The following is a 24,040-nucleotide window of genomic DNA, read 5'->3' as shown; positions in this document are numbered from 1 at the left end:
GGTGGAGCCGGCGGCCGGCTAGGCGGAGCCCGGCCGGGAACTCTTTAAGGCCGGGCCTGCCGACCGCGTCATCACGGATTCCAGGCACCCCGAGGGGAGGCGTTTGGCGGAGGGTTGCAAGAGTGCAGAAGGCTGTGTGTGCAGAATTGGGAAAGGAAAAACATGGTGTGAATGAATATGCACGTAAGGCCGCGTGGACCAGCCCTAAGCACTCGCTAACGCGGAGAAGCCCCTGTCCAAGCTTTCGGGCCAAGTCACTTCTGGGAGCCCGACTGTTGGGGACATTCTGAGATGAGAAAGATGATGGAAGCGCTATAGAAAGGGCTTTCTGGAGGCTACAGGGTGGGATCACAGGGTGAGCTCTTGCTACTGCCCAGCCGTAAACCGGGACCCTCCGCCTTTGGCTCAACCCCAACCTCCGCCCCTGCCCCTGCCTCTCTCCAACCACAACCAGAACCGGCCCTTGTCTCGGATGCCAAATACTGAGCCAGACCACCTCTGCCTTGTCGCTCCCCATACATCCATAAATGCAGATTGGAACCACTTCTGTTTGTCCCCACTTTGCCCTTCCTATGGATCAGGACTATTTCTATTTTTTCTGCTCCCCTCAGTATGGATTAGGACCACTTCTGCTTCTGCCCGCCCCCGACCCCCCAACACAGACCAGCATCTCCTCTGCTTCTGCATCCCACCCCCAGGGACACTACTCGGAACCTGTATGGAATCAAAGCTCACCCTATAGACAGCTGTGGGCCTCCTTGCTATGACACCAGCCAACACCCATCATACTCTGGAGCCTGAGCTGGAGAATCGACCTGGCAACCTGTCTGGGACAACCTGCCACAAAGCCGCCCACATCTGGTCACCAGGGTGCCTCTTTCTAACATCCATAACACCCACCCCTGCAGTGATCATCAGAGAAGTGAAAGCTAAGAAAGAAGAGGGACCTTAGGAGAGCAAAGGGGATGGGGCGGAGCAGGATTCCTAGCAGGTTCTTGGCTGGTGACAAGGGCTTCCTCCAGACCCTGCTGTACCTAGCTTGCAACAGGTAGAGGATCGGTTAATGCAGGATTGGTGGGGAGTCCCATGGGCCACCTTTCCAGGACTGGAGGTGGACCTGAGTCAGGGCCCTTCCCACATACCGTGTCTGAATCTGTGGCTTTGACCAGGCTGGGGGGAGGGTGGGTGTAATGGGCCCATAGTGCCTCATTAAGGTTTCTGCCTCATCTCTGGGGCCTCTGGTGGCGTGAACATGGTGCCAAGTGGACTGGTTGGCACCTTTGCCCTCCTAGAGACAGCAACAGGGCCCTGGGGTACTGTGGGGGAGGGACTATCTGTGTAGGTTCCTCCAAAGCCCTGGGGCTATCAGACCAACCTCCAGAAACAGCCAGAGCCAAAAACTACAAAAATAAAGAGTTTATTTCCTATCCAAAAGTGAGCCCAGGGTGTTGGGTGGTAAAGGAGAGCTGGAGACCGGGGTGAATTTTCAAGAAGTCAGGGCCCTGAGTGAGACCATATTGGAAGGGGGAGAACAGGCGTGGCGGAGGTCTGGGGGTGGGGGAGGGGGAGGAGTGCTGCTGGGACTGTTTCAAGTTGCTGGCAGCAGAAGAGACCACTTTCAGTGTCGGCCTGCAGAGAGACAGAAACAAAGATGTTGACAGGCCCGGGACCAGGGTTAGAAATAGACATTACTGGGCCCAAAAGGTACCCACTGGGGTAAAGGAACCTGGGAGCATACTCTAAGGCAGGGATTGCAAACTGAGATACCCATAGAGACCAGATAAAGAATTCAAATGAGGGAAGCTAGCTGGGTGTCAGGAGATGATCAAGGAATGCGGGGACTGCAAAGAAGTGGAGAGTGCGGGTCTCATCCAGAGGACAGTGGCCACCCAACACCAGCTGATTATTACCAGGTGCGGCGTTGGCCCAGGGTCGCCAGATCTCCCGAATTTGCTTAGAGAAGCTGGAATATCTGGATTTCTATGTGAACTCTCCTGATTTTCAATGTGACAACTCATTCATATTTTGAAAAAAATGCTGTGAGAGTCAAAGAATACATATCTGGGGTCATCGGTTCATTTCCCAAGTGAGCTGTGGGGTAAGGTGAGCCCCTCCAGCTTGGGCTGATTGTGGGAGGCCTAAGAAGTCTTGGGTTACTCAAATGTCAGCCAGGGGACTTCCCTGGTGGTCCAGTGGTTAGGACTGGGAGCTTTCACTGCTGAGGGCCCGGGGTTCGATCCCTGGTTGGGGAACTAAGGTCCCACAAGCTGCACGGCGCAGCAAAAAAAAAAAAAAAAAAAAAAAAGCCAGCCGGGATCTCAAACCTACCCCTCTGGAAGCAACATTGCTTTCAAAGTCTCCTGCAGAGACCCGGGGGCTGGGACAAAAGACCTCACAGTATCACTAAGCTACCTCCACACTGGAATCTGCAATCCATCCCTCTTGCTGTGACACCAAGATCCTGCCTGCTCTTGCCTCAGTCTTCATTTCCCAGGCTGGATCTGGGGGCTTTTCCCTTCCCCTCTCTGCTCCCCCATCTCTACCTGCCTCCAGGTCCTGGGGAGAAAGCCAGACATCTCATCTGCCCAGCTCAGTGGGCACTGCGGTCCATCTCATGCCTGTTGGGTTCCACGGCCTCAGGTGGCTCCCCTCACAGAGGAGAATAGAGGAGGGTTTGGAAAAGGCAAAGGGTCAGAAGTGACCGGGCTTTGTTAAAAAGGTCAGAGAATCCAGAGCCAACCAGACCATCTGGTGGCTGCTAACCCAAGGCAGGAGGCCAAGGGGCCCAGCCCCTCCCTGGATGGCAGGCGTCAGTGCCCACCCCAAACAGGCCTGGGCCCGTGGCCAGGGTCAGTGGAACGTGTCTGACCTGGACCGGAAGCTGTGCCTCATGAGGCTTGAGTTCGGAGGTAAGGCCTCTGGCACTGGGGAGGGTCCCAGAGGGTCAGGCTCTGAGGGGTAAGGGGACAGCATGGAGGGTCTCAGGTCGGGGGGGGCAGCCCCCATCTCTGCTGTCCCCACACTGGCTGGGTAGTGGACCTCAGCGAGGGTAGTATCCTGGAGGCCAGGCAGTGGTCTGGACAAACAGGGAGAGATGCATGGAGGCCTCTGAGGTGGGCAAGGAAGATCTGGGGGCCAAGCCGAGAGTGTTGGGTGGCCTGGGGGACCCAGCCTGGCCTGTAGCAGGTCCATCATGTGTCGAAGCTCCTGGCTAAGCTGAGACACTTCCCGGTTGAGACGGGAGATCTGTTGAAAACACATCAAATTGTCTCCCAGGTGCCATAACAATCACCACCCTCCTAGGTGCACTCCCTTCTACAGTTTACAAAGCTCTTTCATACCCACTTTCTGCTCATGGCCACCCTGAGAAGAAGACAGGACAGGGGTTATTTTTGTCTAGATGTAAATACCCCAGCCTCTTTCCAAAAAGGATTTGGGACGACAGCTACTGCTACTCCCCGCCACACACACTTTGACAAGATGTAGAAAAATGTGCTCAAAGAGGCCGCACAGCTGCAAAGTGACAGATGCAGGCTTACTCTCAGGTGATACACCACACGAGCTCAAGTGTCTATTCAACGTTTTTCAAATTTCAGGGAGTACAGAATCAACTGAAAAACTTGTCAAAATGCCAAGCTCTGGGCCCCACCCCAGACATTCCAGATTGGGTGAAGCCCAGGAGTCTGCACCTTAACAGGTTCTCTGGGTACTGACGGACACCCAAGTTGGGGAACCACTGGTCTAGAAGAACCGCATGCGGAAGCAGGGCTGACCTTGAATCCTGCCGAACCAGGGCTGGCTCCGCCCCCAGCTTCAGGTCCCGCCCCAGCCCAGGTGCGCCCTATGGGATGCCTGCTCTTTATCAGAACCCAGGGAAGGCCCCCCCCTCCCCCCCCCCCCCCCCGCCAGCACTCCCGAGGGCTCAAGGGCTTGACCTGGCTGCTTTGTGGACGCAGCTCTGACATCCCTGAGGGGGAGGCGGAGGCACAGCCTGGGCAAACAGGATCAGGGCTCTTTGGGACCAGGATTCAGACCTGAGGATCCAGGTCCCCTGGGGTTGAAGGCCTGCTCGGCCTCCCTGTCCTCTGCCCCACTCGTCGGGGGAGGGGACCGGAAAGGACTGGAGCGTGTGACTTAGTGGGGGGAGGGTCCCTGCAGGAGCAAATCCCATGGCGGTGGAGGGAGGAGAGGCCCTCTCTTCTGGCTGGACCACCTGAGCCAGCTGGAGGGATGGAAGTCGCCGTCCCCGAGTACTTACAGTGCGCCAGGGACTGGGCCAGGCATGTGTGCGCCCTCACCTCTTCCTCACAACAACTCTGGGAAGGACGTATGGATTTCTCCGTTTTCAGATGAGGAAGTTGAAGTTGAGGGTAATTGTGGGACTTGCCCAAGGTCTCCCAGCTAGTGTGAATATCCAAATCCAGGACTCTGGCTCCAAACCCTTTGAAATGCTCCTCTACCAAGCACCTCTCTGATCCCAAGGTTGGAGGGGAGGGGCCAGCCCCAACCCACCTCCTGGTTCAGCCTGCAGACCTTTTCCTTCACCTCCTCGGCCTCAGCGGCCACTTCCCGGCTGGGCATGGTCCCTGCAGACGGAGTGGGGAGAAGGGATGCTGGGTGAGTACAGGGAGCTCGAGTCTACAGCCTGGGCTGGGCCCTTCTCTGGGCAGGCAGAGGGCAAGGGGAGGGGACGTTCTGGGGTCAGGATGCCGGGAAACCCAAGCTCTTCAGGATGGTTTCGTGGCCCTTTCACTTCCCCAGCCCCTCCCCACTCCACCCCACGGAGAAGCATGGAGCTTCTCTTTGGTATCTGTTTTGTTTTTGTCTTCTTTTTTAGGCCGCACCATGTGGCATGCGGGATCTTAGTTCCCTGACCAGGGATTGAACCCGTGCCCCCTGCGTTGGGAGCGCGGAGTCTTAACCACTGGACTGCCAGGGAAGTCCCTTCTCTTCGGTATCTGAACACAACTGCTCTTCTGGTCATACCTCTATACCTTTCACCAACCGCCTCGCTCCACCCCTCAAACTCCTGCCCACCCTTTAAGACCCACCTCTAGTGTCCCCTCCTCTAGGAGGCAGGGTTAGAGGCTCCCTCCTCTCCTACCTCAGAGCCCTGTTCTTTGTCTCGGTCACGGCACTTAGCACCCTGTTCTGGAATCGTTTATCTGAGTACACAGGTGTCTCCCCAACTAGACTGGAAGGTCGCTAAGAGTGTGGACCAGGTCTGGGTCATCTGCGTGTTCCTAGCACAGCACCTGGCAGCTGGTAAGCCCTCACTACATGTGGGAAGGATGGATGGACGGCCGGCCGATGAATGGGTGACGTGAGCTGAAGTCCACTGCTGGCCCTTACCTGTAGGAGGGGCCTGTGAGTGAGGCCTAGGGTGCTCAGGCCTCCTGCTGAACCGGAACGTAGGGGCCTCTGCTGTGCTGCCAGAGTCCTCAATGCCATCCACTATCCTGGGACGGAGGCAGTGGTCATCAGTCCCACAGGGAGAGGGTAAGGGCCAGAGCACAGCAGGCAGAGGGTGAAAGGGGCTGCGGTGCCAGGGAGCTGGGGAGCAGCAGCCGTCAAAGAGGAGTGGGGTTGCAAGCTGTGGTGGATCAGGTAGGGCGGGGTGGGCACATGGGGAGGAGCACTGGTCAGAATGCTGGGGACGGAGCCCAGAGAAGGTTCTGGAAGCCAGCAGGGGTATAGGGAAGGCAGGGGAGGCTGGCCTCTCACCGGGGACTGAGGTCCGGAGGTCCAAAGGTTCCCAGTGGGGGAATGAGAAGCTGGGGGGGCTTCCAGGCAGCAGAGCCCCTGGGGAGGCCATGAGGGGAGGGGCTGTGGCCCCGGCCAGCCAGGGCAGGGGAAGGGGTTGGGGACAAGGAAGGAGAGGAGACAAGGGCTGAGAATGGGGGCAGCTCCTCCCCCAAAAGGCTGACCAGGGAGCCCCGGGGCCGTGCTGGGCTGAGGTGGGGCAGCAGGAGGGCCCGCCGGGGCCTGGGACCACCTCCAGGCTCGGCCCCAGCCTCAGCCTCTGTGATGGATGGCTGGGTCTTGTCCGAGGAGGAGCCCAGGCTTTCCGAGCGGGGCTGTGGGCAGAGGGGGCAGCTGATGTCGCAGGGCAGTGACCAACAGGCGCCTTCAGTAAGCAACAGCCTTCACTGGCAGTTGCTGCTCCCCATCCCCTCTCCCTTCACCTTGGAGCACAGCAGCCAAGGAGAGGTGCCCCCCACTCCTGTGTTCTCCCATGCAACCTCCACCCCACCCAGGAAGGGTGCGTTACCTGGGAGAGGCGAGGGGATCGGGAGAAGCGACAGAGGCCCTGCAGGCACATGGGGGGGGCGGGGGGGCGGGGTTCAGGCTGACTCACACCTCCCGGCTCCCCCAGTGCACCACCTCCTAGTCTCACCCATCAGTGTCGTGGGGTTTGAGAATGCGGGGCCTTTTTTGTGGAACTGAGTCAGAGATACCCCCAACTCTGACTCAAGAGAAATCCTGAGTGGCAACATAAGTCTGAAAAGCAGTAAAAGACCAGGGTCTAAGGTGTCAACTACAGACTTGGCCCAGAGCCTAAACCAAAACAGGCCCAGGAAACACCTGGTGAGTGGAGAAGAGGAAGCCCCAGGGGATGAGGCCCAGTCCAGAGAGGGAGGGAACTGATGGAGGAGGAGCACACGAAGCAGGGGGGGTGGGTCCTCTGAGGAGTCTGGAGTGAGGCGGAAGCGGGGCCAACAGCAGATGGGTCAGTAGAGTTGGAAGTACACGTGGTGAGCGATGGTCCATGGGGTTGGATAATGGCCAATGGAGTAGGGTCAGTGGGTTGGAAGATGTTAAGCGTGGAAGGGACAATGGAAGGGGGTGGCTGGAGTTGAGAGGTGATGTCTTCAGGGTGGAAGGAATTCGTGAGGCTCTCTCTGGGGCTGGGGGGTGGTCTACTTTGAAGGAGGTGACCTCGGAGGAGGTGGAGGCCATAGGGAGTCTACATACATTGGTCTCAGAGCCCTGGCGCAGGTTGAAGGTGAGGTCCCGGGGCAGGCCAGCCCTGAAGGTAGCCCCGTACTCAGGATAGAGCCTCAGGACTTCAGCCAGCCCTCGGCCGCTCAGTTGCTGCAGGCCACAGTAGGTCAGTGCCTTCACGTCGGCGCTGGTCTTCAGCACGCAGCGTGGAGCCGTGCCTGACCCAGGCTCCTGCCCTGGCTCAGGGATATCTGCCCCAATCAGGTCTCCTTTTCCTGTGGGTGAGAGATGGGGACGGTCAGCTGGGGCAGAGGGACCAGGAGGATATTAGTGGACAGGAGGGATGGTCAATGTGTTTGAAGGCCGGCTGAAGGGGGGTCCATCGATGGGATTGGTGGAAATAATGGAGTCGGCAGGTCAGTGGAGAAGGACTGGTGAAGTTGGGAGACAGTCAACTGGGGGTGTCAGTTAAGCTGGAGAAATGATCAATGGAATTGGATGATCAGTAAAGAATGGCCAGAAGGGTCACTTAAAGGGCAGAGGTCAATGGAGCTGAGGGTCGAAGGAGAAGGGTCAGTGGAGTTGGGAGCTGGTGCAATGGGAAAGGATCAGTTGACTAGGGGGACAGTCACTGGGGAAGGGTTGATGGGTTCAGGGATGGCCAATGGGACTAGGGGAGAGCCCAAGGGGTATGGTCTAAAGGGGGTGGTGGTAGGGTGCCGGGACCAAGAGAGAGTACCCAGTCCCTAGATTCCTGGCCACTCCCAAGGCCTCTGGGGGAAGGTTCTGGGGTAGGTAGAGGGTGGTGGTGGGATCCTCACCCAGGATGGCCAGCACCATGTTGTCCCGGAGCACCTCCAGTGAGCCGGAGCAGACATAGTAGTGCGCCTGCAGGGCGTCCCCGCGGCGCAACAGGTACTCGCCCGGAGCGCAGAAGGAAGTCTTGATGTGCAGGGAGAGGGCCCGCAGGCAGCCCCTGCTCGCTGCTCCAAACAGCGGCAGCTGCAGGATCTCCCGATTCAGGTGCATAGCAATGTCAGCTCTCAGCTCGTCTGGGAAGTCACGCAGTAACTGCATAAGGGGCATAAGTCATTCTGGCCATCCCCCTGAAGCTGCTACTTGAGCCCTACACATGTGCTGAGCTGTCTCCAAGGACAGAGCTCTGGCTACCCATTTCTGACCTTCAGGAAGACTTCTGTGTGTCTCACCTCAATTTGACTTGTGTGTGGACCTCCCAACCCAAGTCCCGGGGCAGAGACTAGGTCTTCTCCTGTCTGTCCACTGCTCACAGCTACACACACTGGTCACTCACACATCCCGGTTACTCAACCCCACGTATGCAAGGACCATCCCTGGTGGGTCAGCCTTCAACTGGAAGTCAGGAGACTAGAAATCAGCTCTGCATAAATCCCCGTGGACTTTGGGCAATCCATTTCCTCTCTCCGGGCCTCAGTATCCCCATCTGTAAAACGTAGGGTTCCACTAGACCTTGAATTTTACTAATGACCTCCCAGGGGCCAAACTTAATGTTCATGGTTCGGTTCCATCCTTGTCTTATGGAGCCCCTCGGCCACTCTGGCTTGCTTACCTCTCCCTCTTGTCCCCATTTCTTCCCCAGGCTCCTCTTCCTCAGCTGTCTTCTCACTGTCCACACTCTCCCTGCATCATGGCAAGCAGCCAGGACTTCTACCTCCCTGTGAGCCCGGAGCCCTATCTCTGGGTCCAGACCTGTATTCTCAACTACCCACGGGGCAACGTCCACCTGGATCCCCCATAGGCACCACACCCTCATCGTGGCCCAACCCTGGACTCTCACTTTCACCCCTAAGTCCAATCTTCCTCCTGTAATGCCTCCACCCCACCCTTGGCCAAAACCAGAAACCTGGGAATCACTCTGAGCTCCTTTTCTGCAACCAACGCATCACCAAGTCCCAAGGCTCCTGCTCTCAGAAATACCTCCTGGATCTGCAGGCCACTCCCCAGCCTAAAAATGTGGCAGGATAAGATCTAAATCCAAGGCCATCCCTGAGCTGGGCCTGCCCACCTCCCCAGCCTGGTCTCTTCACCCCTCTGTCCCTCATCCCTCCGCAGCGCTCACACACCCTCTCCTGAAGGCTCACTGAACTATTTTCAGCTCACCCTGCTCTTTTGCGTCAATATTTCCAGACCTGTGTTCCTACTGCTCTTTCTGCCTGGAATGGCCTTCTGGCCCCAGGCCAAATTTCTTCTTGTCCTTCATGGTGTCCCCTCTTCCGTGACATCTTCCCTGCCTCCTCTAGGCCCAGACACAATGAGGGCCCCACTGCACCAAGTCCCTCGAGTACAGTCCCATTCACAGCGTAACTATTTGTTTACCCGTCTGCCTCCCTCCCCAGACTGGTGCCTCCCTGAGGGCAAGGGCTGGGGGAAATCGTTCCCCAACCCCGTGTCCAGCACAGAGACTGGCTGGAAGCAGGTGCTCGAAAATGGTGGCTGAAGGGAGCATGGCATGAGCCATGTGTAGAGGAAAAGGGATGTGGATTCCGGTGGGTGCGTGCCCTTGTGAACAGCACCTCGTCTCCCTGCACCCCCTTTGCCTCCGTCCCAAACGCTGGGAGGCAGCGACCCCTTTCCCACTTTACCTCCGCGCACTGGGTACCACCGGGAGCCCCGCGCACTACCTCGTTGGCGTCGATGCCGCTGTTGACTGTCCACGTGGCCTGGAAGTACTCGAGCATGCGCTGCTTGAGCGGCCGGGGCAGGCGGTGCACGCGGATGAAGTCCTTGAGGTCCTTCATGCGGCTGTGGTAGAGGGAGCGGCGCGAGTACATGCGCTGGATGATGGCCGTCACGTTCCCGAACACCACCGCGTGCATCAACGCTGCGGCGCACAGCAGGCAGTCAGGGGCGGCCACCCCTCCGGCCTCCTCCCCCCGCAACCCCCCTGCCCTGGATGGGTCTCTGGATTCCTGGGGGAGGGGCAGGTGAACCAGTGGGCTCCTGTGTGCCTAGGTGCTGGGTTGGGGCGGGGAACAGAGGTTGGTCCTGAGAGGGGTCAGACTCGATGCTCCTCTCATGCCTGCCCGCCCCATGAAGTCAGGAACTTGGGCTTCCCATTCCTTTTGCAAGAGACCCTCCTATCTGTGGCATCCCCCGAGGGCCAGCACATAGCAGGTGCTGAGCAAACACCTATGAATAAATGCACGAGTGTCTGGTCGTGGGTGGAGACCTTGCCTTCCCTGGGCCTCAGTTTCCCCACCCGCACGCTGGGCTTAGCAGGGCCACCCCGGGGGCTTGGCAGGGCCGGCCTCACCGCCTATGAGCATCGTGCAGATGGAGAAGATCTTCTCGGCGTCAGTGTTGGCACACACGTTGCCGAAGCCCACGCTCGTGAGGCTGCTCAGCGTGAAGTAGAGTGCAGCGATGTAGGCGCTGCGCCGCGACGGGCCACCCGCAGAGCCGTTGACATAGGGCACCTCCAGCCGCTTGCCCAGCTCGTGCAACCAGCCTAGGGGGTGGAGGGATGCAAGGAGTCCCGGCTGCTCGAGCAGTGGAGAGTGGGGTTTCCTTGAGCTGCCTTCACTTGACCTTGGTCGAGTATTTACAGAGGCGAGGGGAGGTTTGCACAAGAAATGCAAGGAGCAGCCGGTGCCTGGGCCTCCCCACGGTAAAGTGGTTACAGTTGCACTTCAAGGTTACCAACTCCCTACACGGCTGACTGTTTAGGGGCCCCTTCCAGTCCCTAATAGTTTATTAAAGTGCTTCCTGTGTCCCAGGGTGCCGGGACTTGACCCAAACATGCTCCCTGCGCTGGTGGAACGTACAGTCTGGAGGGGAAAGACATGAAATAAATCATAACAGGTGGAAAGCAGCTACTAAAAAGGAAGTACGTCTTCGGGAATCATAGTGGGTTAGGGAGAGCCAACCCAGTTTGGTGGGGGATATGGTTCCTGAAGGCCTCCCTTAAGATAGAGCATTTTAGTTGAGACCACAAGGATAGAAAAGTGGCTTAGGAAGAAGGCAGGGAAGACAAAAGAGAGAGGATTCCAGAGAGGAAAACACATTCAAGGCCCAAAGTGAGAAAGCAGTGCATCCTGGGTGCTGGAGGGAGGCCAGGGTGCCAGCAGTGGAGGGGGCCTGGGAGGAAGGGAAGTCAGGTAGGGGTGGAGAGGGCTGCAGGGCCAGGTGCGGGGTGGGCTGAGTGTGGACTTTATTTTGAGGGCAGTGGGGAGCCACCAAATGAGTCCTGTCCGGGGTACTTAGCCTCTGCCCAAAACCCCTTCCCCACCTTCAGAGTGTTTCCCATGCTGTATTTTGATTGCCTGTCACTGGTCTTGCTCCCCTGCTATGCTGTGAGTCCCCCCAAGGCAGAGCCCATGGCTTCAAATCAGTATTCCCAAGCCTGATCCGGCAAGGAGCTCATGCATGTTTATCGGATGAGTGGAGGAAAGTGGGGTAGGGGTGGGGATCCTGGTGGAGGTGTCAGCTTGGGGGCCCGCGTGGACAGGGCAGGTGGATGGGTGGTCAGTGAAAGCCTGGGGTCAATGGCTCACCGATGTCCCAGAGCAGCGGGTCGTTGGCCTCCATCTCCCGGCGCCCGACGACATACCAGACGCAGGCCATCCAGTGGGCAAGGAGCGCAAAGATGGACATGAGCAGCGTGAGAACCACGGCGCTGCACTGCGAGTACCGCTCCAGCTTCTGCAGCAGCCGTAGCAGCCGCAGCAGCCGCACTGTCTTCAGCAGGTGCACCAGCGACGTCTGCGGGAGCGAGTGCGGTGGGGGAGACTGTCAGCAGGCCCCCCACGTCCCTTGCCAGCGCCTTGCCACCAGATGCCCTGGAGCTAGGGGAAGCTGCCCCAGGAAAAGTATCCCTGCTGCGCTGAGACGGTGACCAGGAAATGCAGGGGGGGGAGAGGGTAACACTGAAACTAATAATGGCTAACAGTAAGTATTACGTGTGTCAGGCACTGGGCTAAGTACTTGTAATCCTCATTTAAAAAGTATGCCTTCAGGGCTTCCCTGGTGGCGCACTGGTTGAGAGTCCGCCTGCCGATGCAGGCGACACGGGTTCATGCCCCGATCCAGGAAGATCCCACATGCCGCGGAGCGGCTGGGCCCGTGAGTCATGGCCGCTGGGCCTGCACGTCCGGAGCCTGTGCTCCGCAACAGGAGGGGCCGCAACAGTGAGAGGCCCGCGTACCGCAAAAAAAAAAAAAAAAAAAAAGTATGCCTTCAGTCCAATTATCATCATCATTTCCAGATGGCAGAGGAGAAAACTAAGCCTCAGAGAGGCTACTACTGACTTGCTCAAGGTCACAGACCAAGGACATGATGGAGCGGAGACTCACGTCTGAGACGACACCCAAGTCCGTTTTGTGCTTTACTGCCTCTTAGCACCTCAGCTGGTGAAAGGGCAAGTCTGGGTCAGAAGCGGGGCAACAGACAGAAAGATCTCTGGCCCTTGCTCTAAGTCCCCAGGGTCCCAGGTACAATCAGCTGTGGACAGGGGAAGGTTTAGGGACCTCGCCCCTTGTGGGTCAGCTGCAGGTGAGAGGGTCACACCGAAATGTTGAGGGAAGGAGAGCAGGGATGAGGGTGCTTGGGCTGTGAGGTCTCAGCCCTTGTGGGGTTCAGGGAGGGTTGATGGAGCTAGTGGCACCTAGTAAGGGGCCTGTAAATGTTAGCTAACGTTACCACTCTGTTTTCCTTGTGCTTTGATTAGCCTTCCAGTCTTAGATGATGAGCAGGTGGGGGCTTATCTTCTTGCTACTCTGGGTGGGGCAGCTTGGAGGCTAGGGCTGGGGGCTCTGGGGCAGCGTCTGGGGATCTCGGTATGAAGGCCCTTCACTGTCCTTTCAGGGGCCTCCAGGAGAGCATCCCCCATAGCCCTGGCCCTACACAGCTCCTGAGTCACTGCCTGCCATTTTCTCTAATTTTAGGCAAGGGAGTTGGAGCGGAGGTGGCTTTGATTCCCCCACATGGACCCTCTCCAGGGCTTAATGCCTGCCCCCAGCTTCCAGAGCTCCTGACTCCAACCTTGAGTTCTTCAAGGCTTCCCTTTGTCACCTGGCCCTGGGCCCCGCTCCCTTGGGGGAGCTCCCTTGTCTCAGGCGTGGCGCCTCCAAGTCCACAGCTCTGCTGGTGCCTACCTATCCTCCGTCTCCGCTCGGCCTTGCTCCAGCCCCACATTGCTCCCCCTCTCCCCTCATGCCAGGCCACCCGCTCAGGTACCCTGGTTTCCCGGGAAGCAGGGTAGCATGCTGGAAAGAATACCAGCCCAGGAGTCTAGAGACCTGGTTCCAGTCTCCTGCCTGCCACGGCTAGCTGTGTGACCTTCAACAAGCCACTCAACCTCTCTGAGCCTCTGCATCTGCCTCTGAGACAGAGAGATACGAGAATCTGCCCTGAAGGGTTACTGTGAGGTTCATATAGGATGATGCGTGAAAGGACTTAGTCAACTGTAAAGTGGTCCTGAACGTACCAGAGGAGGGGGAACTGCTTGGTGGGCACAAAACCCGGGGGGGCGGGGGGGGGCACTCAGGGGAGGGGTGGGGAGCCCTGCTTGGAATGGCTGGAGCCTCAGGGCAGACACACCCACACGCACGTGTGTGGGAGCGTGCACACACGTGTACACAGCCAGGAGAAGAGGCCCACAGCCCGTTGGCGGCTAGTTAAATCCGGCTGCGTGTAGGTGGTTTCCCGCTATAGCTGAGGGTGGCAGGGAGAGGAGCACAGGGAAACGGCTCCCCACCTCCCCACTCAGCAGCCAAGGGGGTCTGGGGACACAGGGTGGGACTCCCTCTCCCTGGGTCAGAGAAGACCTAGGATCTGCCCGCTGGGTTCAGAGCTGACCACCTAGGGCGCCTCCAGGCAGTCCCCCGGGAGCCGGGAGGATGCAGGTCCTGGGACGCTCCGCAGCCTCTGCCTCCCCGTCTTGGCTGACTGTGCTGCCCCCACATGCTCCCTCTTCGTGTCTCCTGCCAGCCAGGTCCTCGTCTGGCGAAGGTCTAGCTCTGCTCTCGCCTCCTCCCACAGGAACCCTTCCCAGACCACCCTAGCCTCTGCCCAACTGCCATGCTTTGGCTTCCTAGGCACTGGCCAGATTTCAGATCATTTTTGCAGGAGCCCACGTGCCAGCCTGGAGCTCCAAGGTCGGCCAGCTCCGTGCCCAGCCCCCACGCAGCAATACCTTGGTCCCGTCTTGCACTCCATTCAACTCTTCTGTTCCCACCAGCTTAGCTACCGAGAGGCTGAATTCTTATCACTTTTCTCCACAGTGACCATGCCACACACAGTGCTTTGCAGACAGCTAAATGCTCATCCTTGGTTTGTTAAATAGAAATGTGAAAAGTGCCACTCATTTGGCTTCAGACCAATGCCGCCTTGGTAGCCCTACTTGGCTTTTCATTGGTCGCAGCTTCCCTCAGAGATTGTGAGCTGAGCCCCGCAAGAGCACAGACCCTCTCGGACCCTTCTCAGCTTCTAGCGCTGGGCTCTGCCCATCACAGATGCCTGACAAATATTCGCAGATGACTGAGTCTGGGACTGAGGTGGGTCCCTTGATGGGAGATGCTGTGCTGAAGTTGAGCAGCTAGGCTGCAAGGTGGGACAGGGACCACTTACCACGGTGATGTTGAAGACGTAAAGCAGGTCGAAAGGCAGAGCAGCAATGAGGTCAACAAAGAACCAGGTGGCCAGATAGTGGAGGCCAATGGAACGAGGAGCAGAGACCACTTGGCCGGACTGGGACACATAGGTGGTGCGGAAGTTCAGGATGATATCTGGGGGTGCGAGAGGCTGTTACGAGGGGGCCTTGGCCAAGGGCAAGAGACTCAGAATGGAGGTGGACGCAGGAATGGGGAAGAGGCATTGGGCTTCACGCTGGTCCTTAGGGAGGAGAGGTCTAAAGGCTGAAGTCTCCAGGGGTCAGGGGTCAGGGCTGACGGATCATGAGGACTCAAAGACCCAGAACTGGGTAGGCTCTGACTGCCTGGGTCCTGCAGGCCCAGGATGGAGCGAGGCTTGGATGAGTGGGTCCCTCCAGCCCACCAGCCAGGGTACGTAGGGCAGAGCGTCTAACCGAGGATGAAGAGCATCTCCACGGCGATGTCGCTGACAAGGGTGTGTCGGGAAGTGATGGGGGTGTCGTCATCATCCGAGAAGCAGACATTGTAGGGGACGGTGACCGCGACGTAGAAGGTGGCGAGGAGGATGAGGCCGTCCCAGATGGCCTTGGGCACGCTGTAGTGGAGGAGGAGGCAGCGGGACCCCCCCACGGAGGCCACCTTGTATTCGGGCACTGATGGCTTTGGCTCAAACACGTTCTAAGGGGAGAGGGGTGGCGGTTGGGGACACTTGGGGGAAAGAGGGGCCAAGGCTGGGGGGAGGGGGAGGTAAGGAATGGGGGAGGGGAGAGCGGGCACTGCAGGCGTGACCACGAGAGGAGGTGGAATGTGCAGGAGAGGGGGTCGGGGCTGGCACCTGACACCTCCTTCCTCTGCCAACTTACTGCTCAGGCCCCCTTTTGAATCAATCATGGTTTTTTGTGGGGGCAGGTATTTCTAAGGCTTGGCCTTCACCTTGCTTGAGAAGGCGATTATGACAAATCAGGCACAAGCCCTGGCTTGAGAGGTCACTAGCTTCTCCTTCAAGTTCCTCTTGGGTTCTAGGGGTGCAGTGGAGGATGAGTATACCCCAGGGATGAGGGGAGGATGGCATGGTGCACCCCATTCGCTGTAGCCATAACACACTGCACAGACGGTTGGAGACCCGTGGCTTCATCAGGGTCTTAGGAGTGGTACACAGGGCTAGATGCCAGGCCCCCAGTGGGGGCTTTCTCCCTGGAACCACAGTTAGTGATTTTGTGCCCCCCTGTGACATCATCAGAGCAGGGTATTGGCAATCACAAGGAAGCAAGGGAGATGGGGACGGAAGGAGATGTGGGGGAACGGGGGATAGAGCAGAGAACCATACTTGAGAAATGGACGGGCAGAGGAAAAAGCCTCTGGAGGGAGATCAAACAGACAGAGAAACAGGGACACAGTAACAAGGGTGCCTCAGAAACACGGCTGGAAGATGCTGGGGTGGAGACAGGACTCACATTGGTTTTCATGCCTCCCCGGCCCCGGCGGCCAAAGTGGCCGGTCAGTCGGTGTAGGACAGTATGGCTCCGCCTCCTGGTGGATCGAAGTCTCGAGCTGGCTCCCCTCCTGCCAAGGGACTTTTCTGTTGGGAAGAAGGGTACGGAGATAAGCGGGGGCGCATCCCATGAGGCTGAGTAGGGAGAGGTCTTCTGCGACCCTGGGCAAGGACTTCTGATCATTCATGCCTTCTCCCCAGACTTGCAGTTACCATGATTACTGTCGCTGTGGCCTCCTGGGGGGCCAAGTCCTGGGCCTCCGCTCTGAGTGATGTCCTTGAAGGAAAAGAGGAAAAGTACAACCTCCCCCATCTCATTCTTGATGGGCATCACGTCCAGGAGGCACCAAAAGGCTGAGCCTGTAGGTGTGGAGAGATGGAGGGAGAGGGTGAGCAGCCCATGGCATCTCCTTCTCTCTCATCCCCCTTGGCTCCTGGGCATAGTCAAAGGGCCTGGCCAAGGTTTAGTGCTGGAAAGAAGCCCAGAGATTATGTCAGCTATCTCCTTCACCTTCCTGATGGGAGAACCACAGCCCAGAGAGGGTCAGGGATGCACTCAGTGTCACACAGTCAGCTTGTGGCAGTGTGGGGACCAGCACCCAGGCTTCCACTGTGCCAAGTGGACTCTGGCTAAGGCCTGTGGTGTGGGCAGGAGTGCAGGGCAGGCCAGGCCCCCTCACCATCCTTTCGGTAGAAGCAGATTTCAGCCCGGTGCTCCTGATGGCCCTCCAGGGCCTTGTGCAGCCTCTGCAGGGCTGGCTCACTGGTCTCTGGACCGTAGAGGAAACGGCAATTGCAGGTTTTCTGCATGACCTCAGTGCGGCCGTAGCCTGTGAGCTCACAGAAGCCGTCGGAGCAGTAGACAATGGGAAAGCCCCGTGGGCCCTGTGTGTTGGCCAGTAGGAAGTTGCTGTCTGTGGGAAGAAGAGGTCAAGGTCAGGTCAAGGCCAGGAGGCGAGCTCAGCTTCCAGGTGGGCCATACCTCCCCCAGGCTGTGGTCAGAGATCCCAGAGCCAGAAGCTTCCCAGGCTCCCATGTGATTCCTGGATCCCCTTTGGGATATTCTGGAATGAGAGTAAGAAGAGATAGAGCAAAAGGACAAGGACTTAAGGGTGGGAGAGTTGGGAGAGGGACTACTAGGGGGTTGGAAAAGGAACCCCGAGAGGTCATGAGGTTCATCCTCCTGCCTTCAAGCTGGTGAGCTGTTACTGTAGGAGGCAGCACAGCATGGGAAGGGCATGGGCTCCAGCACCCACCTCTGCCACTTACTGACTGTGTAACCTTGGGCAAGTTAATGAACTCTTCTGTGACTCAGCTTCCTTATCTGAAAACTGGGGGATAATATATCTTCCTTGCATGGTTGGTGCGAGAGTTACATGAGTTACCTGGGAAGAACAAATCCTGGCACATAGTAAGTGTTAAACTGAGAAGGTGAAATGATGCCCCACATTTGCCCAGCTTTCAAAGCACCTCCATAGCCACTATCCTATCATCCTATTAGAGAGTGAGCAGGGCAGAGATTCTGGTGATATCGTGCCCATTTTATTGATAGGAGACGCAAAGGCAGAGATTATCCAAACTCACAAATCTCCTTTGTTGGGGGAGGAAGACAGTGATTAGTAGCATCCTTATTCCCTGCCTTTCAGGAAAGGTCCTCTTTTTAGCATCCCTTAGCTAATTTCAGAGGGTCTGTCCCAGTGCTCAAAGTCTGACAGGCTTGAGCAATGAAGGTTGGCTCCAGCAACCCCAGCGACAGAACCTGAGCTGGCTCCCTCCAGCTCCAATGGGCGGGAGGCCTCAGGGGGGCTCTGTGGGCCATCTAGGGACAGTCTCAGCTGAGGGAAGGGATCTGAGACACAACCAGTCCTGGGGCGCTAGGAGGGCTGAGCGTCTGGGGGTGGAGCGGCTGATGGGGATACTGCAGGAGCCTGGGAGGCGCTGGGCCCTGGGCAAGCAGCCTCCTTCTTCCATCCCAGGCCCGTTGCCTGGGTGATGGGCGCTATGGAAACAAGGGAGGTGTGTGTGGGTGCGGGGTGGGGAGGCGGGTAGGGCCCCGGCGGCTCGGTTTTCGCCCTCGGGTACCGCTCCCCCCACCTGCCAGATCCCAGCCAGGGTGTCCCAAGTGGGGCAAGGGGAGATCTCTCAGTACCAAAGTAGGAAAAGGGAACGGCGGGAGAAGAGGCGGGTAAGGAGGACTGCGGCTGTCCAAGGTGCTGAACCTGGAACCCAAGCTGGGATGGGGGTGTAGGCAGTTCCCTGTGTCACACAGACCACCCCCCTCTTCCTGCCTCACCTCCCTCAGACACAGAAGCTCTACGGCTCGGGGGCGCGTGACCTCAATCCAAGCTAGGTCCTGCCGAAGTCTGATCTTTTCTCTCTTTTTGCTTCTGAGGGAAGTGGATGCTGGAGTCTTCTGGGAGTAGACCCCAGAGCGTCTGCCCATTTTGTCCCACCTCCGCGTCTTGGATACCCCCTCACACGCCTCCAGCAGAGCTCTGCCCGAGGGTGGGCGGCTCCAAAGGACTCTTCTCCGCTTTGCCGCACAAAGAGCCTTTCCTGTTTCCAGTCACACAACCCCAACCTTGGCCCCCCACACACTCTTGGTCCTCGCCCGCCTCCCCTCCCAGGGCGCTCCCAGTCCTGTTCCTTTACCGCGGCTTGGCTCTGGGAGTTCCTAGACCCTCAACTCCACTCTCTCTCCTCCCCTCGGGTCTCTCTCACCATATCCAGGAGACCCGCGCCAGCGCCGAAGGAGACTTGGCCCCTAGCTCGAACCCCCAGCCTCAGCCTCCGGCCCACTCACGCGTGCGGTCGAAGCGAGTGGCGATGGTGTCCAGGAAGGTGTTCTGCGGGGCCAGTAACCCCTTCATGACCGGCATGGCCTCGGGGCGCGGGCTCGAGGCGCGGCGCCGGGGGGCGTTCAGCGCGGCCGGGCCGGAGGGGGGGCGCTGCCGGCGAGGCCGGGGCGCCCCATGCGCCCGCCTGCCTCCTCCCCTCCCTCTCGGCGCCGCCGCCGCCTCTCTGCTCCGAATCCAGCAGCTCTCCGCTCGTCTCGGCGCCGCCTCGGTCCCCCCCACCTCCTGACGGGCCAGGTTCTTTCCCCCGGGCTCGGCCCGCGCCCGCCACGTGGCCCCGCACGGGGAGGGGCCACCAGAGGCACCCTCACCCCTCTCTGCTGCTCTCCTCCCGGTGGGGAGCGGCCCACGCGTGTCTCTCCCGCAGAGAATTCGGGACACGCCCACCCAGAGCCGAGGCTCCAAGAGGTGGGGCAGGGCTTGAATGACAGACGCGCCCACCTTCCAGGGTGGCCACGCCCCCACGCGTGTTTCCCTGGCTGCTCCTTGTGTCTCCGCCCCTCGGGTTTCCCCGCGCGCCGCCCACCCTGGGAATCTTGTCTGGTTCACAGCGCCGCCTGCTGGAGTTGGGGTATTTCGCAGCACCCCCAGCTCCCTGAGCTCCAGTGTGAGACAGCAAGTGTTAAAGAGGCTAGTTTTGCCGGTGGAAGATCGATGGGAAGGCAGGAAACTCAAATTCTAGAATGCACTACTTAACCCTCACCTGTGCCTCAGTCTGCGTAGGGCACCCTGGCGAACGCTGCCTCTAAGCTCAGCAGTGTGGATGAAAAGAGCTTTGGAGTCCACCGGGTAGAAATCCCAGCGCTGCCACTTACTTACTGTGTGACTTAGCCTCTCACTATCAGCTGTAAGATGCAGCTCACAATTTTTACCTCGTATGGTTGTGAGAATTTAATAGCATAATGCATATCTTTGGCACACAATGTGTTGGAGAGCAACTGTCTCCCTATTCTCCCTCTTCCTATCATCCTGATTTAACCCTCCTTCTCTCTGCTACCATTTAGGTGGAAGAGAGGCTAGAAGCAAGTTTGGGGCTGAGAAAGATAGTTTCAAGCTGGGCAGTCAGTTTGTAAATCTCCAAAGGTGCTCTGGTGGATTTGGTTTTCCTTCTTCTCCAAAACGAAGTAAGTGCAGCAGCAGGAAGGACCCAGGTGAGACCAGACACAGGACTTTTTCACTATGGAAGCAGAAAATTACTCGGGCAGCTGAGTGTGGTGGCTTAGGGTGGCTGCTTGCCAGAACAAGACAGCCAAATCCAGTGACAAAGGGAAGATGGGCTGGGGAGAGGGCAGGCCCGTGTTCCTCACCCTCACCCTGAGTCTGAGCTGGGCATTATCTGGGATGTTATATTGCTTAAAGGTGCCACATCTCTACTTTTGAGTGTTAGTTTCTTAGGGCTGCTGTAACAAAGTACCATAAGCTGGGTGGCTTAAACAACAGAAATTTTTGGCTCAGTTCTGAAGGCTAGAAGTCCAAGATCAAGATGACCGCAGGGTTGGTTCCTTTTTAAGGCCGTGGGGGAATATTTGCTCCATGCTTGTTTTCCAGCTTCCGGTGGGTTGTTGGCACTTTTTGGCTTGTAGATGCATCACTCCAGCTCTGCCTTCATGTTCACATGGGTTCTTCTTGTGTGCATTTGTGTCCAAATTCCCCCTTTATATAAGGACACATCATATTGGGTTAGAGGCCCACCCTACTCCAGTTATGACCACATTTTAACTAATTACGTCCACAAAGACTCTATTTCCAAATAAGGTTACATTCTGAAGGGCTGGGGGTTAGGACTTCAACCTGTAAATGGAGTGTGTGCGTGTGCACACAATTCAACCTGTACCAGGTGTGTTCGGTTAATTGCAGGAAGATCTTGCCGCATCCCCACTTAAGAAGTTCTCCTGACTCTCAGCTACCTACAGAATAAAGTGAAAAGCCTGACGACTTGTGAGGGGCTGCACAAGCCTAACCGCCTCCCCTTCAGCGCCTCACTGCTCCCCCGGACTCTCTACCCCACGCTGCAGCTCTCTCGAAGATTTATGTTGAACCTCATATTCCCTGCCTTTTCGGCAGGCGCAGCTCCCTCCTTCCCAACCGGATTCCGATCCTCTGCTTGCTTTTTCTCTCCTCTGCGTCTCTCCGGAAAGGCCCTGCGATACAGAATGACTGGTAGAGCACCGAGGGACGTGTCTGTCCCCATCCTCCCCTCTAAGCACGCACATACGCGGTTCTCTCCGCACCCCAGGGCCTTGCACAGTTCCTTGCTCTGGTAGCTCCCCGCCTGAGAGTGTTTCGGGTTCAAAGACGCCCAAGCTGAGGTTCCCCGAGCCTCCAGGTTTTCTGGTTCTTTATAGTTAGAAAGACTCTCACGCCCCCTGGAGGGCGGGACGCGACCACACAGGGACAGAGAGCAGCCACACTAACAGAGGGAGACTCGTCTTTATTGCCCCTTTTCTGCGGGCTGACACCGGGCGGGCTGACAGAGGGGAGAGGGCAGGGCCAGGGTAGGGCCAGGACAGGACCTGAGCAAGGCCTCAGACCCCGGACCGTCCCCCGGGCGCGACAGACGAGGTGGCCTCAGCGGGACACCGGCGCCCGGGGCAGGGGCGCGGCGCTGACTCTGCGCCTGCGCGGCGGCCCATGGTCAGGATGCCGGCCGCGTGGTTGCCACTGGCCTGCAGGAGGCGCTGCAACCGGCCCTGGAGGCCCGGGGGCCCGGACCGCCGCTTGCCCAGCGTGAGGATGCCGGCCGCGTGATTGCCCGCGCCGTGCAGTAGCTCGTAGAGGCGGCAGGAGCACGTCTTCTGACGGCAGCAGTCGGGCAGAGGCTGCGCGGCCGCCCCGGGCGACAGCAGTGCAGGCGGCAGCAACAGCAGCAGGAGCAGCAGCGTCACGGTGGCCCAGGAGACCTGGGGAGGCGGAGACCGGGCGCTGAGGGTCGCCCGCATCCAACCCCTACGCCCGGGCCCTGCACAGCTGGCTTCACGCCCCCTCCTGGCCTGCGCTCCTCCCTCGCTGTCGCTTAGCTTTCCTGTCTCTGCGCAGAGCTGTCCGAAGGGCTCTGTTGGAGAAGGGCTCGTGTCTGGCTTCTTTACCTACTCATCCTTGAAGACCTAGCAGAGCATCTCCTCCAGGAAGCCCTTTGAGACCCCCTGGACAGAATGAATCCCTCTCTCCTCTGGGTACCCATTAGAGCGCTGACCACTCCACCTGAAAACAGACATGTCTGAATCTGCCCCAGACGTTTGTGGAAACTTAGCTCAGGGAAACAGAGGCCCTATTTATCCGCTCCTCCCCCCTCACAGTGGGCAAACACGTGCAAATCCAGGACTGGCAGGATCCAAGTTGTTGTCTTGTCGGCCTGTTCCCTTGCAGGGGAAACAGCTCAGTCGCTTTGGACCAGTTTCCTACCCTCTCAGGGGGCACAACATCCTCACTTGTCAACTGGGTATTAAATAATTCCTACTGTGCAGGGCTTCTGGGAGGATGAAATCAGATGACAGGTGCAAACAGCACCTGATACGTAATGAAGAATAAACATGAGCTCTTAGGAGAACACGGCACAATCCAATGTTAGCCAAGGCAGATACTCGGCCAAGGGTCCACCCCGTCCGCTGCCTCAGAACCCACGTGGGAAAAGGCCAAGAGCTAGACACCAGCTCCCTGAGCAGGCCCTCTCATTGCCCCTGGCCTAATGAGTCACCCCTCCGTCCCTGGGTCTTTACCTTTGTAGAAGGAGGATTCATGGTGTCTGGAGCTCAGAGTGGCGTAGCCGGGAAAGGTGTCGTCCGTACTGGTCCAAAGAGCCAGGAGCTTTGAGGCTGTCAACTGCAACCCGCTACCAGGGTCCTGGGGTTTATAGTGCTCTGGGGCGGAGGGGGGAGAGATGGGCACTTGCGTCCACTCTGGGGCCAGACAAAGGCAAATCTAAGATTAGCCTCCTGCAGGAGGGCCGTCTCCAGGCTGGGCCCAAGGAATGGTCGCCAAGGCACTCAGAGACTGGAGGTGGATCATTGTGCTCCCGGTCTCCTCCCCGCGCCCGTCTGTCTGCCTGCTCCCTGGAGATGGGGCGGTCTCCGGGCACTAATGAGGCCAACTTGCACCTAGGAATCTGGGAGCACAAAAGAGGCCTTGCCTGGGATGCTGGCGTGGGACAGTGTGTCAGGGGAGCTGCTAATTAGGGGCAGCAAAGGAGGCAGTCGTGAGACCCACTCTCCACAGGATGTGTGTGGGAGGAGAGGGCAGCCAGGCAACAGGCCTCTCCCCCTGTCCTCCTGTCACTGCTCCTGGGGCCTTCAGGCTCCAGGGCCTCCTTCCTCCACGGAAAAGCTTTCTTCGCTGGCTCTCCCTCCCCTCCGTCTCTCTTCTTCCCTCTCTCCCTTTCACCAACCTCCAAGATAGAGAAACTTGAAAGCCAACCCTGGGCAGTGGGAGGAAAGCAGCAAAACCTGGTGAGATCCTTCAACATCCCCAGCTTCCTTCCTACCTGGCTGGGCTGCCTGGACAGGAGGGATGGAGTTCCATCCCACCATCGGCAGGGAGAGAGCCACCATGGGGTGAAGGACACATGTCATCTCTAGGCTGGTGTCTTATCCAGGGCACTGTCTACTGAGCGCCAGTTCCGTGCCAGGCCCTGCTCTGGGCACTGGAGTGACAGTGTGCATAGGATATAGCCCAGTTTTCAAGGAGCTCCAAAGTCCAGGTGGGGAGGCGACCCGGCAAAAGGCTAGCTCAGTGGAGAAAGGCCTCTGAAAAAGCCTTGCATGAAAAGTGGGTTTCCCAAGTGAGGTCAGGGGAGAAGGCATTCTGACGAAGGGACAAAGACCTAGACGTGACAGTGCTTATTTCACACGGGAAGTAAGGTGTGGTCCACAGATCACTTCTCTTACGAGAGGTGATTGGACAGGTAAGTGAGGCCAGGGTGGGTCAAAGGGTCTTATTGGCTAAGCTGATTGGTCTTGATCTCACAGGTGCCAAGGCGCTGTGGGAGGATTTTAGCAGGAAGGAGTTGTGGGCTGGTGTGGGGACCGGGTGGGAGGGGGCAGGGGCCTGGATGTGGGGCGTGGAATCTAGAAGTGGTAATTCAGAGGCAGAATCTGAGGCTTGGCAACTGATTGGGATCAGGTGCC

The 24,040-nt window shown here is 58.2% G+C and overlaps 2 protein-coding genes across 2 annotated transcripts; both read right to left on the bottom strand.

Moving 5' to 3' along the window:
- Positions 1–2,673: 2,673 nt before the first annotated feature.
- On the bottom strand, positions 2,674–18,944 carry KCNH4 (potassium voltage-gated channel subfamily H member 4; the record flags this gene model as incomplete). Its single annotated transcript, XM_081218389.1, has 16 exons — positions 2,674–3,246; positions 4,513–4,586; positions 5,353–5,459; positions 5,725–6,077; positions 6,272–6,310; positions 6,976–7,220; positions 7,767–8,016; positions 9,606–9,805; positions 10,238–10,432; positions 11,478–11,685; positions 14,551–14,708; positions 15,008–15,251; positions 16,028–16,152; positions 16,279–16,425; positions 16,746–16,979; positions 18,869–18,944. The coding sequence occupies 16 exons, from the start codon at positions 18,942–18,944 to the stop codon at positions 2,851–2,853; spliced, it is 3,051 nt and encodes a 1,016-aa protein (XP_081074515.1). The 3' UTR covers positions 2,674–2,850.
- A 2,501-nt stretch (positions 18,945–21,445) lies between these two features.
- On the bottom strand, positions 21,446–22,657 carry HCRT (hypocretin neuropeptide precursor; the record flags this gene model as incomplete). The annotated part of the gene is made up of 2 exons (XM_081219198.1): positions 21,446–21,820; positions 22,637–22,657. The coding sequence occupies 2 exons, from the start codon at positions 22,655–22,657 to the stop codon at positions 21,446–21,448; spliced, it is 396 nt and encodes a 131-aa protein (XP_081075324.1).
- Between the last annotated feature and the right edge of the window lie 1,383 nt (positions 22,658–24,040).

The sequence above is a fragment of the Mesoplodon bidens genome, assembly GCF_964165515.1.
Source record: "Mesoplodon bidens genome assembly, chromosome: 19".
Taxonomy (NCBI): domain Eukaryota; kingdom Metazoa; phylum Chordata; class Mammalia; order Artiodactyla; family Ziphiidae; genus Mesoplodon; species Mesoplodon bidens.
Note: the sequence above shows the minus strand (reverse complement) of the source record. Positions and strands in the feature narration are given on the sequence as shown.